At 59.7% G+C, this 15870-nt stretch overlaps 7 protein-coding genes across 7 annotated transcripts; 3 read left to right on the plus strand and 4 right to left on the minus strand.

Moving 5' to 3' along the window:
- Positions 1-76: 76 nt before the first annotated feature.
- On the minus strand, positions 77-424 carry OSTLU_32028 (predicted protein; the record flags this gene model as incomplete). Its single annotated transcript, XM_001418353.1, has 1 exon — positions 77-424. The coding sequence occupies one exon, from the start codon at positions 422-424 to the stop codon at positions 77-79; it is 348 nt and encodes a 115-aa protein (XP_001418390.1).
- A 181-nt stretch (positions 425-605) lies between these two features.
- Positions 606-2410, plus strand: OSTLU_24646 (predicted protein; the record flags this gene model as incomplete). Its single annotated transcript, XM_001418129.1, has 1 exon — positions 606-2410. One exon carries the CDS (start codon positions 606-608, stop codon positions 2379-2381), a length of 1776 nt encoding a protein of 591 aa, XP_001418166.1. The 3' UTR covers positions 2382-2410.
- Positions 2411-2450: 40 nt separating this feature from the next.
- Positions 2451-3257, minus strand: OSTLU_32030 (predicted protein; the record flags this gene model as incomplete). Its single annotated transcript, XM_001418354.1, has 1 exon — positions 2451-3257. The coding sequence occupies one exon, from the start codon at positions 3255-3257 to the stop codon at positions 2451-2453; it is 807 nt and encodes a 268-aa protein (XP_001418391.1).
- Positions 3258-4054: 797 nt separating this feature from the next.
- OSTLU_41144 (predicted protein) lies at positions 4055-8683 on the plus strand (the record flags this gene model as incomplete). The annotated part of the gene is made up of 6 exons (XM_001418130.1): positions 4055-4647; positions 4786-6082; positions 6197-6358; positions 6455-6822; positions 7168-7502; positions 7551-8683. The coding sequence occupies 6 exons, from the start codon at positions 4055-4057 to the stop codon at positions 8681-8683; spliced, it is 3888 nt and encodes a 1295-aa protein (XP_001418167.1).
- Positions 8684-8722: 39 nt separating this feature from the next.
- OSTLU_15675 (predicted protein) lies at positions 8723-11281 on the minus strand (the record flags this gene model as incomplete). Its single annotated transcript, XM_001418355.1, has 1 exon — positions 8723-11281. One exon carries the CDS (start codon positions 11279-11281, stop codon positions 8723-8725), a length of 2559 nt encoding a protein of 852 aa, XP_001418392.1.
- Positions 11282-11588: 307 nt separating this feature from the next.
- OSTLU_32033 (predicted protein) lies at positions 11589-11813 on the plus strand (the record flags this gene model as incomplete). Its single annotated transcript, XM_001418131.1, has 1 exon — positions 11589-11813. One exon carries the CDS (start codon positions 11589-11591, stop codon positions 11811-11813), a length of 225 nt encoding a protein of 74 aa, XP_001418168.1.
- Positions 11814-11900: 87 nt separating this feature from the next.
- Positions 11901-15482, minus strand: OSTLU_40850 (predicted protein; the record flags this gene model as incomplete). The annotated part of the gene is made up of 1 exon (XM_001418356.1): positions 11901-15482. The coding sequence occupies one exon, from the start codon at positions 15480-15482 to the stop codon at positions 11901-11903; it is 3582 nt and encodes a 1193-aa protein (XP_001418393.1).
- Between the last annotated feature and the right edge of the window lie 388 nt (positions 15483-15870).

The raw sequence follows: 15870 nt of genomic DNA on the forward strand, positions 1-15870 counted from the left end.
ACTAAACGAAACGAAACTAAACGAAACTAAACCACGAATGCCCACGAAAATCGAATCGAATCGTCTCGCGCGGCGCTCACGAATCGTCGTCGTCGTCGTCGTCGTCCGAAATCGCTCGGCGACACGCCGGGCACACCCGCGCGTCCGCCGACACCCAAGATTTACAGAGCCCGCACCGCGCGCTCGGCGTCCACGCCGGCGCGCCCGCGATCGAGATCTTCGCCACCGCGCGCATCGTCGCGTAAATCAGCGCCAGCGTCAGACACGCGTCGATGATTCGCGCCAACAGCGCGCCGTATCTAAACGTCGCCCCGCCGCAGACGAACGCCATCTCCTCCAGCGCCTTCGACCTCGACCCGAGCATCAGCGCGACGCTCGGCGAGACGAACGCGTCGATGAACGCGTCCAGGACTTCTTCGACCATCTTCGCGGCGACGACGCCCAGCGCGATCGGCGACGCGCGCGCGAAATTCTCGCCCAGAAAGAGCACCAGATTCGTCTCCGCGCGTCGGCGTCGTCGCGCGTCGTCGCGATGCGCGTCGCGGTGGCGATCGGAGATCGGGAGCAACGCTTCGCGCGCGTCGCTCGTCGTCGTCTCGCGCGCCATGGCGTCGCGGGCGCGCGCCGGCGCGGCGCGAGGTGTCGGCGCGCGCGCGGCGACCGACCGTCAGCGCGGCGACCGACCGCCTCAACACCCCAAAGAAGTAAGTAAGTCAAAGTCGACCGCACTGTATCTTCTCCCGCACTCGACGACGACGGACGGGATGCGGGAGCGCGACGACGGCGCGACGACGCGCGCGCGACGAGCGATCGCCGTCGTCGGCTGCGTCGGCGGCGTCGCGCTCGCGGTGGCGGCGGTGCTCGAACACGGAGACGCGATGCGCGCGTGGTACGCGGGCGGCAGCGCGACGGCGATGCTGGGCGGCGCGGACGCGCGCGCGGAGGACGTGCGACGCGCGCGCGCGGCGCTGGGAACGCCGGCGAGATACCCGAACAGCGCGGCGGCGAGAGCGAGGCGAGAGAGGCGGACGAAGACGAGGAAAGAGGCGCGAAGGATGAAGGCGGGACGAGACGGGGACGGGGACGCGGCGCGAGGCTTGGACGACGCGAGTTTAGGGATGTTGGCGCCCGATGCGGTGCCAGAGTACGAGGCGCACGCGTTTAAAGTGCCGGTGGGAACCGTGGAAAAGACGGCGGAGGAGCTGAATAAGATGGAGGGGTACGGGTACGACGAACGGGGCGAACTCGTCGGGGACGCGTGGCGACGCGAGTGGCGACGCGCGCAAGACGAGATTATTCGCGAGAGCCTGATGGAGGAGAGGCATCAGTCGAGGGTGAGGCATCACCCGTCGCACGTCCAGCCGTCGCTCGGGTTTCACCCGCACGCTGGACTCGGTGCTTCGCATCACCCTCACCATCACCGTCGCGGCGAGAAGAAGGCGAGCGGGAAGAAGGCGAAGAGCGACGACGGCGACTCGTCCAAGTTGGGCTCGAAGGTTGAGCCGCTCAAGACGCCCGTGTACATCATGTCCATGGGAGATAAGCCGGTGCGTAACCCCGATCCCGTGCTCGGTCGCACGGACAGTGAGCGCACGGAGCACTTGCTCAAGGAGCTCGTGAGAGAGTACGGCACGGCGGCGATTAAAAGCTACGTGCGCTTGACGCCCGGGGTGGACGTGAGCGACTGGCCCCACGAAGAAGACACGATGCACTTCGCGCTCAAGTCGATCATGAAGAACAAACCGACGGGCGCGCAGCTCGCTACGCTCCCATGGCTTAGCTTTTACACCAGTCGCGATAAGGAGGGTCATTTTTCGGACAAGTTTGCGAAGGAGCGCAATCTGTACACGCACATCGGCTGCTTGTTCGGGCACATGTTCCAGTGGCAGCTCGCCGCCGACGCGAACGACAAGCACGCGTTCATGTTAGAGTCTGACGCTTTTGATAGCTCAATCGTCGGCATGCCGTTCAAGGACATGCAAACGTTGGCCGACAACGCGCCGAAGGAGTACGACATCATCTTTTTCGATCAACCGAGGGACATGACCTTCGACGAAGCGCCAGAGCATAAATTTAAAGACGCCGGCGGGAGTGAAATTTACTTGTTCCGACTCAAGTCGAAGAACACTCAAGGCGGACTCTCGGCTTCGTTGGTTTCCAGGTCGTTTTATCCCAAACTTTTCAAGCACCTCTCGCATTTCGGCGGCGACATCGTCGACTCGATGTTAAAGTCGCAGCTCTGCACCGATTCCATGGTGGACGCCACTGGCAAGTTCACGGGATTCGGCGCGGGCAACAAACCGTGGTTGAAGTGTTACTGGGCTTTGCCCGCGAAGAAAGGCAGGGAATCCCACGGCAAGTTCGTCTACAATAACTACTAAAAGTTCGGCGCGCCGGTACCGGTATAGTCGTGTAACAAAACGATTCGAGTCATCATTTCAAAGTCGCTATCAAATCAAGTCGTGTCCCGGCGTCGGCGGCATCCCGCGTCCGCGAGTGTGGAATCGTGTCGCGGTGACTAAGGAGTGATCGCCGTGCACGATGTGAAACTTATCGATCGCCTCGCTCAAGCCATCCGTCGTCTTCGTCATCGCGGTGAGGTAATTCAACACGAGGGTGTTCTCGTACTCGTCCGCGAAATCCTCTCGCAACGCCTCGCTCGAGCTCGTTCGCAACACCACCATCGCCTTCGCGACTTCGCGCAGCACGTCACGATCGAGCACCGCTCTCCCGTCCTTCACCGCGCGAAGATACTCGAGCACTACGGCTAATCGATCCCGCAGCGCCGTCGTCGCCGTCGCCGCCGATTCCAAACTCGACGCGAACCGCGCGCTCCGCGAATCCCGCCCCTCCGGCGCGATCTTCGCCACTTCGTCCACCACGATGCGTTCGGCCTCGAGCATCTCCACCGTAAACGTCTCCTCCCGCAAACCATCGCTCCCGCGCTCGTACCACCGCACCCCCGGCGCGTCGTCCGCGCCCCCGCGCGCGCTCACCAGCGCGAACACCGCCGCCGCCGCCGCCTCCCCATCGTCCCCATCCCGCGTCGCCCGCGCCATCACGTCCCGCGCGAACGCGTCCCCGATCGCCAAATCCTCTTCGTTCGCCTCGTCTCGATCGTCCACGACGCGATACCACCCCAGCGGTCGCACGTCGTCCCGCGTTCGCCGCGCCGCCGCGTCCCGCTCGAGCGCCAGCGCCGCGTCCGCTCGCGTCGTCCCATCGCTCGCCGCTATCGCCGCGCCCTCCACCGCCATCACGATCTCGACCCGTCGCGCGCGTCCGCTCTCGTCGCGCGCGACGCGGCCGTACAGCGCGCCCACGACGACGTCGTCGCGCGTCGCCGTCGGTTCGCGCTCGCGCGTCGACGCCGCGCTCGCGTCGTTCGGAGCGCACCGCGCGGCGCGCGCGCGCGCGTAGTGATCGCACGCCGTCGCGGTGACGATCGGGTGGCACGCGCGCGCGACGTCGCGCGCCATGCGCGCCGCGACGCGCGACGAGGCGAAGATTCGATTCGATCGACGACGACGACGCGGCGAAGAGTGACGCCGCACACGCGCGCTGGAGCGCGCGGCGTCGCGCGATGGACGACGACGCGGACGCGACGCGCGCGACGCGCGCGCGCGCGCGCGACGCGACGCGCGGGACGGCGGGCGATGGATGCGCGCGCGCGACGGCGGAGTCGTTAGGGACGCGCGACGACGACGACGACGACGACCGCGGACGCGACGAAGACGCGCGGGCGACGACGAGGGCGCGTGCGCGCGAGGCGCGAGCGTCGACGGACGCGGACGCGCGCGAACGCGCGCGCGCGGACGACGCGCGCGAGGCGGACGACGGAGGCGGACGATCGAACGACGGCGGCGGCGACGCGCGGGGCGAGGAGGAAGAGGACGACGACGGGCGAGACGATGGACGCGAGCGCGAACGCGCGAGCTCTGAGAGCGATCAGAGCGATCGGAGTCATCTGGATCGCGATGATGGGTCGGAGACGGCGTCGGCGTCGGCGTCGGCGTCGGCGTCGCGGCGGCCGGCGGCGAACGTGGCGTATCCGATGTTTTTGTGCGACGAGCGGCATCGGGATTCGGCGAGGTTGTACGCGGACGACGACGGGGACGATGATGGGGAACGACAGAAGTGGCGCACGAAGGATCGCATGAAGACGGTTTCGGTGGCTCTGGTGCTTTGCTTGAACATAGGGGTGGACCCGCCCGATACGATGAAAATTTCGCCGTGCGCGCGCATGCAGTGTTGGATCAATCCGATGAGCGCTCAACCGCAAAACGAGTTGGACGCGATAGGAAAGGCGTTGCAGGCGCAGTACGAGCGATGGCAACCGAGAGCGAAGTATAAGCTTCAACTCGATCCCACGACTGAGGATATGAAGAAACTGTGCATATCGTGCCGGAGAAACGCAAAGGGCGAGCGAGTTCTGCTCCACTACAACGGCCACGGAGTTCCGAAACCGACGGCTAATGGAGAAATTTGGGTTTTCAACAAATCTTACACGCAGTACATCCCGCTGTCGGTGTTTGATTTACAGGCTTGGACTGGGACGCCAGCCATTTACGTCTTCGACTGTTCCAACGCCGGATTGATCGTCAAATCCTTCTTGAAGCTGTCGGATCCATCTGCCGCGCCGAAAATGTCGCCGCCGACGACGAACGCTGGCTTGGATTTAGAACGACGCCAAATCGGTCGGTCTTTTGCGTTTGCCGAACTCGAGCATGCGCAACCAAAGTTAGATGCGGGAGATTCCGGTTTCGGGCCGACTAATGTCACCAGCACAGCAAACGAGTGTATTTTAATCGCCGCGTGCGGTGCAAATGAAATTTTACCGCAATCGGCCGATCTTCCAGCTGATGTTTTCAGTGCATGCTTAACGACTCCAGTGAAAATGGCGTTGCATTGGTTTTGCTCGAATTCCGTCCTTCGAGGGCAAGGAATCTCGGCTGATATCATCGACAACATCCCAGGAATGCAGAATAATCGCAAGACGCCACTGGGCGAGCTGAATTGGATTTTCACCGCAATCACGGATACGATCGCTTGGAACGTTTTGCCTCGTAGTCTTTTTCAACGATTGTTCAGGCAAGACTTACTCGTTGCGTCGTTGTTCAGGAATTTCTTGCTCGCCGAACGCATCATGCGTGCAAACAACTGCACGCCTGTATCATCGCCGAGATTGCCACCCACTCATCAACATCCTATGTGGGCGGCGTGGGATATGGCCGTCGAGCAGTGCTTGCTGCAAATGCCAGCTTTACTTTCTGGCAATCCAGACACTGAATTCGTGCCGTCGCCTTTCTTCACAGATCAACTCACAGCGTTCGAGGTGTGGTTGGAGTACGGAAGCGAGAACGACGCGCCGCCTGAACAGTTGCCGATCGTTTTGCAAGTTTTACTCTCTCAGTCGCACCGTTTGCGAGCGTTAATTCTGTTGGGGCGATTCTTGGATTTAGGATTGTGGGCCGTCGAGCTTGCATTATCTGTCGGCATCTTCCCTTACGTGTTAAAGTTGCTTCAGACGACGGCTCCAGAGTTGCGTCAAATTTTGGTTTTCATATGGACGAAGATTCTTGCGCTTGATCGATCGTGTCAAGCCGATCTTGTCAAGGACGACGGTCACGCATATTTCATTCGGTTCTTGCAGAGTTCAAACGTACCGGTTGAAGAACGCGCGATGGCCGCTTTCATCTTGGCGGTCATCTCAGACGGCCATGAGAAGGGACAGACAGTTTGCATGGCTAGCGGCCTGATGGAGATTTGTTTACTAAATATCCCGGAAGCGGCACTCCCAGAGACCGGATCACCATTTTTCCTTCGATGGTTGTGTCTTTGCCTCGGAAAGCTGTGGGAAGACAATGTAGAGGCTCAGAAAGCTGCGTGTAACGCACAGGCGCACGCAATGCTGGCAACCTTGTTCGCGCATTCGTCACCGGATGCCCGTGCAGCGGCCGTGTACTCACTCGGCTCGCTCATTTCTATTGGTCACACGCTAGACCCCGATTTGCTTCAGAGAGAAGACTCAAAGGACGATTCTCAAACGCAAGAGCTCATGCACGCCATGTCGTCGACGAGCGTATTATCAACGCAGTCGCCCTCGCCTCGCCCGTTCAGCAGCCACGACGGACAAGAGACATTACCACAGGAAAATTTTGTTTCATCTGGTGCGATACCCGCAATGGAGCGTGAGGTGGCGATCAATTTGCTCACGACCGCAGAAGATGCGAGTCCAATGGTTAGAGTCGAAACTGCTGTAGCGCTCTCTCGTATCGCTCGCGCGCACAAAGTCTTCATGCGCGAAGCGGCGATTGCATGGAAACGCGATTACGACACCGTCACGGCGAGACGTGTGGTTGAATCCAAGCGTAGTGAAAATATCAGCAGTCGCCGTCGCTTCTCAAGTAGCGGATCTTTTGGAGGCTTTGACCATTCGATAGGGAGTACGAAGGGCATGTCCACCGTGGATGAAGATGGCGATCGACCGACGAGCTCTCTCACCGTTGAAAATGTGGCGCGCTCGGCCGACGCACAGCAAGGATTATTGGACTCTCACGGTGAATGTAGCGATGGAGGTTCGATTCCACTCCCGCCTACGTATCCGCAATCGCAGTACGGCGATGATTGGATGCAAGAGCGGACAACTGAAGGACCGAAGGGTGGGTTGTACACGCAAATCTTACAAGTGCTGCTCGATCTCGCCACCGACGCAGCTCCGTCTGTTTCCGCGGCAGGAATAAAAGCTCTCATGAGTGTTGGACTGGAAATGACGCATCCAATAATGGAAAAAGCGACTAGCACTGGGAGCTTTGCCAAAGAGTCGTCGCAAGAAGCAAAATCGAAGTCGCATCGAAGACAGCCATCATTCGCAAGCTTAGATTTGGGAAGTTTCGAGCGTTCTTCTTCGAAAGATCTCACCACGAGTCCGAGTGGATCTTTGATGCGCACGGAATCGTGGTCCCAGAGGTTAACAAGCATTGGCTCGCGCTTGCTCGGATCACCGACTAAGCCTAAACCAGCTTCAACGCTGAGCGGCACCCGTGAGCCCGGTGCGCAAAGCCCATCTAAAGCTTCGGGTGGGCGAGGCGCACGATTCGGCGGCTTACGAAAGCAAGCGAGCGGAGGTAAAGACTCGTCGTTCCAAGGTGGAGGGCAGTCGATGAGTTCGTCGCACCTCCCGGCGTTGAATATTCCGCGCGTAGGATCGCGAACAAGCGACTTGCGACTTTCTCCGAGGAACGATTCACCGCTACGTCGAACGACAAGTACGCTCATCTCCGATCACGACCCAGGTTACGATAGCTCGGGGACTTTACCGCGTTTTGGTTCTCACGCGTCCCTTGAATCGCTTGAGTCTCCTCGAATCGGTGGCGGATCGAATGATACGAGCAGATTCGATCATGCTCACGGCGACGAGTTACCGAGAAGTATGATTTACAAGCGCAGCTGCGCGCACTTTTCGATGGCATTGCTCGAATCGGCGCAAGAGGAAGAAGAGAGTGAATTCGACGATGACTTCACAAGTGACGTTCCTCCATGGCTGCGAGCTCCCGATACGAAGCGTCGTGCGGACAGATTGAGAAGAATGTACGAGAGAATGGCAGAGACGCGAACGACGGAAGAACATCGACTCAAAATGACAGAGTATGTTTCGAGCATTGACGTGGGTGGAGGTGGCGTCGTGCCCACGTCGATCATCATGCACTCGTTAGAGCCACAAGCCGTCGCCGGCGACAATCGAGGTCGCGTACACGTCTGGGACCACACTTCATCGCGGATGGTCAACAAGATTGAAACGGGCTTGAAAAGCACCGACATGCTATCCCTCGTGAACGAAACCGACGATGCACTCTTACTCACGGGTTGCGTCGATGGCTCGGTGAAAATCTGGCGCGACTACGATAAAATTGGTGGTGAATCTCTCGTGACTGCTTGGAATACGCTGCCTTCGCCAACCATCTTACCCGACACTGGAAGCACCGGCTCCTTACCGATGTCCCTGTACAAGCCGTCAACGCATTACAACGCCCATGAGTCCACGAAGGCGGTGATCGTTTGGCAGCAGCTGACCGGATGTCTTTACGCCACGGGCAATGCGCCTCATCCGTTGCTGCGCGTTTGGGACGTTTCAAGCGAACTCTGCCGGGAGACATTGAGCCTTCAATCACAAGGAACGTGTTTGACCGCTGAAGGCGCTCTTCTCATGGCTGGCACAGCAGATGGTGCAGTGTTGTCCTACGATTTGAGAGCGCCCGCACGTTTATTGAGCGCGATGCAAACGCACACGCAGCCAGTGATTTCAATCCTACTTCAACCTGGAGGCGAAGATAATCTCCTGATCACTGGTTGCTCAGACGGGCAAATCAAGTTTTGCGATTTGCGCAATGCATCGAAGCCATTTCTCACGACGGAAGTGTCGAGACCATCTGCGGTGCCCAATCGCACCCCATCGCTCACCGCGCTTGTCGGACATCCTTGCGCCCGCGTGATTGCCTCGGGATCATCTGAGCGCGCCATCAAGCTTTGGGATTTGCAAGGTCACAATTTCGCCTCAATTCAGTACACGAACTCGTTCCTTGGGCAACGAATAGGTTCCGTCACCGCGCTCTCGTTCCATCCGAACTTGATGTACCTCGCAGCTGGTAGCAGCGCTGGTCACGCCACAATTTATAGTCATTAGCAAAATAGAAATGTCATCAACACGTTTTGTACAAATTAATCATGGGTGGCTAAAACTAAACGCTAAGGCGCCGAACGCGTCGGCGAGCGCTCGTGCGCTCAAGCTAGGTTGCGTTGCGAGCAAACTCGCGACAATATTATTTAAGGATGTGTCAAATATGGCTTTGTTCACCAATGGCACCGCTGTTTTGAAACTTGCGACGACGCGCGCATCGCTGTTCCCTCCGTCAAGGTAATCTCGCAAGCTTTGATACGTCGAGAGCGTGATGGCGTGCGACTTCTTAAGGGCGTCACCAATAGCCCCATCGACTCGCGCAACCGCGAGGACGCTCACCAGTGTCGTCGTCAACTGGCAAATCAGCGCCGGTTTATACTTGAAATCCATTGCACTTTGAGATTCGAAAGCAGTGCTCTGAATCTCGAGTGCCTCTAAGCTCAACGTCAGCACCGAAACAGAATCCACGTACGCCAAGGTCAGGCGCTCATGCCGTGCGCCGACCGCGAGCGCTGCGGCGGCGTGTAGACGAATCTTGAAATTCTTTGCGTCTCTTACGAGTAGTAGCAGCATTCTCACGATGAAGTCGGCCCAGTATGCGCCCACATCCATCGCTGAGTCGTTCTGTAGCAACGCCGCGACACCCAGACAGGCGTTCCATTGCGTCTTGGCGTTTCCCGTGGTCAAACAACTCGCCAAACTCTGCGCAGCTTTGTGAAGCCATTCGTGTGAGGTATCAAAAGTCGAGGCGGCAATAAGATGCGCGATTCCTCGCGTGGCGCTCGCGCGTACTTTGTCTCCTTGCTCAGCCGCGCTCGCAATCAAAACTTTTGCCAACGAAGCGACAGTGTCGTCGCATAACCGATTCTCCCTCGTCGCGTTCACCGCGCAGAGGTTAGCCAATGACCACATGGCTGGAATCTTCACTGACTTCGAAACATCTTCAGCGGCGATGAGAAGTGCCGCCGCGGTCTCTTCGAGATTGACGCATGGTAGGTAGATGAGGAAACCGAGCGCTCGGCAGGCGGCGGCGCGAACAGCGGGCACCGACTCATGTGAACCGCTAAGCACCGAGTGAGGCATCGATAGAAGCGAATCTAACGTTCGCACATCTGAACCAAAACATGTCAGAACATTTGAATTCACTCGAGTCAGTACGTTCAAACCAGCAACGCGAGTGAGCGCAGATTTATGCAAAGCGCACGTTGGCAACTGTGATTCAATCGCATTCGTCCACGCCGCTCGTAGAACCTCACTGGGAAGTGCGGGAGTACTTGCGATCATTCCGAAATCAACCTCATCGTCGTCGCGCACTTGTCCGCTACCGCTCACGGAGCCGAGATAATCCGTGAGCAATCTTGCAGAGGCTTGACACACGCGGTCGTCCGCGCCCGAGGCGCACACCGCGCTCGGGAATAACTCGCGTAATTCATCACCTATCAGCGTCGCGGCCCCAGTGTGATGCACCACGAGTGCGCGCAGGACGCTAAATGCTTCACAACGCGATCCTGCGACCTCACCTTTTGCGTGCGAGATCATTCTGTAAATCATGGATGACGACGAGTCCGAGCTCAAGTATTCGTCGAGCGCCCGCGTCGCGCCGCGCGCGGAGAGCGCGGATGCCAGCGCTCCGAACAACGCGCTCTGTATCGTCGATCGATCGCTTGGCGTTTCTGCGGATAGATGCACGAGTTTAGCGTGAATCGAGTCCACGGTTTCTCGAAGAAGGTCTCGTGGGAATCGATCAAACGGCACGGCGTCGCACAGCGCCGCCACGGCTTTGCACAACTCTCGCGCGCACTGCGCGTTCTTCTCGCGTGACAACGCGGTCAGAAGTGCACGAAGAGTTATGATCACCATATCTCCTAAAGTTGTACTCAGCGCGGAAAAAGAGCGAACGCGAGCGCCAAATCCCGGCGCTAACGACGAACTCGCCGCGCCGTTGGCGCCGGCGCTCGTCGCCGCCTCTCGTCGTTCGGCGATGGCTAGGTATTGTCGACTTGCCGGTCCCTCAAACAGCGCCATCGTCGCGTTTGCCGCCGCGCCGCGCACCTTGGCGCTAGAATCACACGCGATCACTTTCACCAAACTCGTCGATACGCTCTTCTCCCGCAACTGATGTTCCGAAGTCGGCAACATCGTCGCCCACGCGCCGTGCAAAGCCTTCCCGTTCAATCTCGCGAGCGCGCCGAGCGCGCCGCACGCCCCCGCGCGCAAATCGCACGCATCTTTCTCACACATCGCGATGTTTTCATCGCTCTCTCTCGCGTGCGGCGGTTTGTACGACGTTCCCTCGCCGTCCTCCCCGTCGCCCTCGTCGTCTCGTCGACACGCCAACCGCGTCAACGCCTCGCACACCCCCGAGCGCGCGCCGACCCCCCAAACCTCGCTCGACATCCCCCAGCGCACCACAAATTCCACGAACGCGCTCCAGCACCGCCGCATCGCCTCCGCGCGCCCCTCGTCTCGCTCCGTCGCCGCCGCGCCGCGCCGCAACCGTCCCGCCGCGCGCGCCGCCGCCCTCCCGATCGACTCCCCGTGCCTTCGCCACCCCACCGTCGCGCCGCTCGCCAGCGCGCGCATGTCCCGCTCCATCGCCGCCATCGCCGCCGCCGTCGGCCCGCGCGCGTCGTCGTCGTCGTCGCTCGAGAGCAATCCAGTCAACGCCCGACCGATGACGCGTTCGTCATCGCCCGCGTCCGCGCCCTCCCGCGCCGCGACGTCGCGCCTCGTCGCCGCGAGCGCGTCCGAGGCGTCATCCTCGGCGTTCGCGCGCGCGATCGACGCGTCGCGCGCGTCCGATCGCGCCATGCGACGACGAATGCGGGCGCGCGCCGCGCGCCTTCGCGACACTTCGCGACGCGTCGACGCGACGCCGCGCGTCGGATCCGCCGCGCGAGCGCGCGCGACGATGGCGACGAACGCGCCGCAACCGCCGCTCGCGCGAGACGCGGCGGTCGATCTCGAGTGCGACGACGAGTTCGAGGAGTTTACCGCGAAGAAGTGGGACGAAACGCAAAACAACGCGACGACGAGGGACGCGACGCAGTGGGAGGAGGATTGGGACGACGGCGACGTGCGCGACGATTTCTCGAAACAGCTGCGCGCGGAGCTGACGAGGGCGGACGGGAAGTGAGCGACCGCGGGCGCGATGGGAGAGAAATTTTAGAGATCGTCGACGCGACGCGAGGGTGGTTTAAAAAGAGGCGAAGCGCGCGAGGGACTAGGCGACGAAAGCGTGGGAGAAGACGAAGGGAGGGAAGAAAGAGGCCAAGACGGTGAGGTTGACGTCGTGGGCGGTGGCGAAGGCGCGCGCCCAGGCGATGGAGGCGCGAGCGCGGGGGGCGAAGACGTCGGGGGACGACGACGAAGACGGTCGTCGAGCCGAGATTTCGGCGCGCGCGAACGCGCCGAGATGAGAGAGATACGACGTCGTTTGGTCGGCGTGGAACTGGCGTAGGGTGGTGGAGACGGCGAGAATGAGGACGTGTGCGTCGAGTTTCGTCACCGACTGGTTGATCGGGACGAGCGTCGACGCGACGTCGTCGAAGCGGTAGAGCTCGAGCTGAGTCAGTGTGAAGACGAACGCGGCCAATCCCCAGTCGTCGTCCACGGCGGCGACGGTGCAGTAGATCTGTCGCAGTGGGTTTTGCATGCCACTCGCGGAGAGGTAGGCGCTGAGCTTGGGCACGATCGCGTTGGCCTCGTCGGGATAAGGCACGGTGTCTGGAGACTTGTAGTGCGATCGAATATCCGTCAAAATCGCCTTGTTCGCCGTGTCCAGCGCGCGACTCAACGTGTGCGAATCGATGCGAATGTTTGCCACGAGCTCGGCGTTCAGCTGCCGACGCAACAACTGCGCTTGTCCAATCGTTGCGAAGGCGGCGAGCATGTCGTCCCACGCGGAAGATGACGCCCTGATGGCTTGCTCGTACGCCTCAATCGAACCTTCAGGAACGGAGCCTAGCGGTCGCAACGCGTTATCGAGCGCGCGAATCGTCGCCCCAAGATCGCCTCTGAGGCGTTCGGAGTACGATTCGATGCACATCTGCAATTTTTGCGTCACCATGAAGCTCAGAAGACGATCAAGACCGGCCAAACCCACGTTCCCGACGGCAGACGTCAGCAGCGAAAATGTTCGGATGCCTACCACTTCCGAGCCTTCAGTGTCGAACCATCCGCTGTGTGGCGAGACGTATCGAGTCGTCTTGGGATCGGTTTGTCTCATCAGTTCGCGCAACAGTCGTCCCATGAAATTCTTTGACTCTCCATCGAGCGCTGGGTAATCTGGGATGGGTATCGCCACGGATTGAAATTCGCTCTCCCAATCATTGACTTGCTTGCGTTTGATGAAACTATTGCACTCTTGTTCGACGTGATAGCTCACCACTCGGTTGGTCTCTTCTTGCCACACTTGCAACCCATAAATATTCACGTAATCCTGAATGTACTCGAACGAGCGTCTGAAGCCTTCGATCCGATTCGCCAACGAGTTGAGACGGTCTTCAAATGGATTCGTTTTCATCATAGCCGCCACGAAATTATTCCAGCCTAGCGCGTCTTTAGCGCCATCGCCAAAGACGAGAGCTGTGTGAAACGTTTCTGTGATTTGTTTTACGAGCTGTTTGCGTATGCCTTCCTCCAACAACTGCTTAGGGTCGAGTTCGATGACCCCCATGAATGTCCGCTCCATGGCTAAAATGCCTTGCGCAAAGATGGAGATTTCGTACGTCGCCTTGGAAAGCTGTGCTCTTTCAGCAGGTTGCGCGTAATCGCTCAGCGCGGTTTTTTCGAGCTTGGTCGGCAGTTCCTTCAGCGCGTTCGTTTGAACGCCGATGATTTCGTTCAAAATCTCAAACATACTAATCGGCACCACTTCCACAACGCTTCGCACGTAACTCACGAGCTGGGAAGAATAATATTCACTCACGCTGTAAATGTCCGGCGACTCCATTTGCGAAATGCGCAATAACGGCATTTCCAAAATGCTTTTCAGCTTAAGAAATGTGAACCGTAGTTTTCGCACCGCAAATGGATCTTTACGAATGCGTTGTTGCAGCTGTTCCGTGTACGGATCGAGCACTCGCCACGCATACGCCGCGTCGGACACAATCGTCAGCGTGTTCAGCGCGGAATCTGCGACGTTTGAAGTCATCATCATCTTACCCAAATATCCCCGGGAATCGAGCAAGTACTGCTTGGCGTGGATGTTGTCGACGATTTGATGAAATTGCTCGACTTCCGTCAAGGCGGTCTCGAGCTCCTGAATGGTTCTACCGGCGGCCACCGCATCGTCGTACGAAAGTCGTTCGACTTCGACAGACAAGTTCGCAAACCACAGCCGCAAGTTTTCGTCTTTCGCGTTCCTGCTCAATCCAGCGGTACCACCGAAATACGCGCTAAGCTCCTTCATTCGTTCTCCGGCTTCGTGTTTGCACTTTTCCCACAGCTCGTGCTTGCCGCTCAAGAGCGAGGTATAAATCTTCTTCAACTCGTTCTCCAATTCGGCGCAATCTAAGAGCAAATCTATTATGTTTTCTTTGCTCGGCATGTAAGAAACGAGGGACGATACTGACTTGTGGGTGGTCAAATTGTGTAGAAGTACGAAACGCGCCACGACGTTGGCGTCGCGAACGACATTCATGAGCACTTTTTCATTGCTCAAAACGAATTCCTCGGTGAGCACACCTTCGGTGAGGTATGTTTTGAACGCCGTTTTCAATTCACCGACGCGCGTTGACGCGTTATCGATCAATTCCCTCGCCGCCTTGGGCGTCACCGCGTTACGCATGGCCGTCGACGCCGCTTCGTACGGTTCCCATTCCGTCAACAAATCCACTGTCAACCCAGCGCCGTAGGCGACGACCCAGTTATCGGCGTAGTGTCTGTCTACGATTTCTCTCATCGCCGACGTCCCTCTATTTAAGATCTTGGGCGCCCAATACAATATAATGTACAACAATCCTCCCTGCGCGGCGAGCGCGGTGGAGCGATGATCCGGATTCGGGTAGTGCGGAGCGTGATTATACACGTCATCCGTTCGCAATCGCCCGATCACCATATATATAAGCCACTCTGGCATTTCGAATCTCGCGAAATATAGCTCCGGGTACCCCTCCGGTCGCGTTTTCCGCGCGGCGTCGTATCCCGTCCGCGCGCAGAGCGTCACGATTTCGTCCGCGTTCGCGATGTCCTCGCTCGCCCCTCTCATGCGATAATACGCCACCACCATGCGCTCGCGAAACCGCCAATCAAACTTTGCATCTAATATCTTCAAAATAACCCCGAACATCGCGATCGCTTCGCACACGTACTGCCTCCCGTCCTCGTCGCTCAGAATCTTTTCCCACGTCTCGCTCACGTACGTCCCCTCCGCCACGTCCTCCGCGAATCGCACGAAATCCTGATGCCACCGCACGACCGCGTCGAACGCGTTCCAATACCGTTCAAACACGTGTCCATAGCTCCCGCGCACCTCCTCGTCGAGTTCATACGTCGATCCATCCCTCGCCGCCGCGTCCTCCGCGCGTTCCCGCGCGTCGAAGTATTCGTAATCAAACAACACCCTCGCGAACTTCGAGTCCTCGCGCGACAGCGCCCTCGGCGCGTTCTCTCCCAATCGCAGCAGTTCCGCCGCGAGCGCCTGCGCGCGCGCGACGAACGCGCACGCGCTCCGCGTCGCCGTGCGCGACGTCCCCGCGGTCGCATTCGCTTTCGCGTTCGCATTCGCGCTCGCGCGCGCGTTCGCGCGCCCGTCGCGCGCGTCGTCGCCGTCGCGCGCGCGCGACGCGTCCACCGCGTCCATCGTCGCGCGCCCGCGCGCTCGCGCGACGCGCACTCCCGCGCGCGAACGCGCGCGAACGCGCCCGCGCGCGACCCATCGGCGAACCTCGCGATCGACGTCGCGTCGAACCTCGCGCCGTCGATCGACGTCGCGACGTCGATCGACGCGGGTCGTCGATCGATCGCGCGCGCGATCGCGATCCGACGGCGACGACCGCGACACTTCGCGACGACGCGCCGAGCGACGACGCGCGACGGCGACGGACGCGCGACGGCGCGAGCGGCGAGGGTTCACGCGCGGCGCGCGCGCGACGACGCGACGAGGCGACGCGGCGACGGAAACCGATCGGCGACGGCGACGGCGCCGAGGCGCTGACTTTGGCGAGCGCGCGTCGTTGACTCGATCGCGC

This window comes from Ostreococcus lucimarinus, chromosome 6 (assembly GCF_000092065.1).
Source record: "Ostreococcus lucimarinus CCE9901 chromosome 6, complete sequence".
NCBI lineage: Eukaryota > Viridiplantae > Chlorophyta > Mamiellophyceae > Mamiellales > Bathycoccaceae > Ostreococcus > Ostreococcus sp. 'lucimarinus'.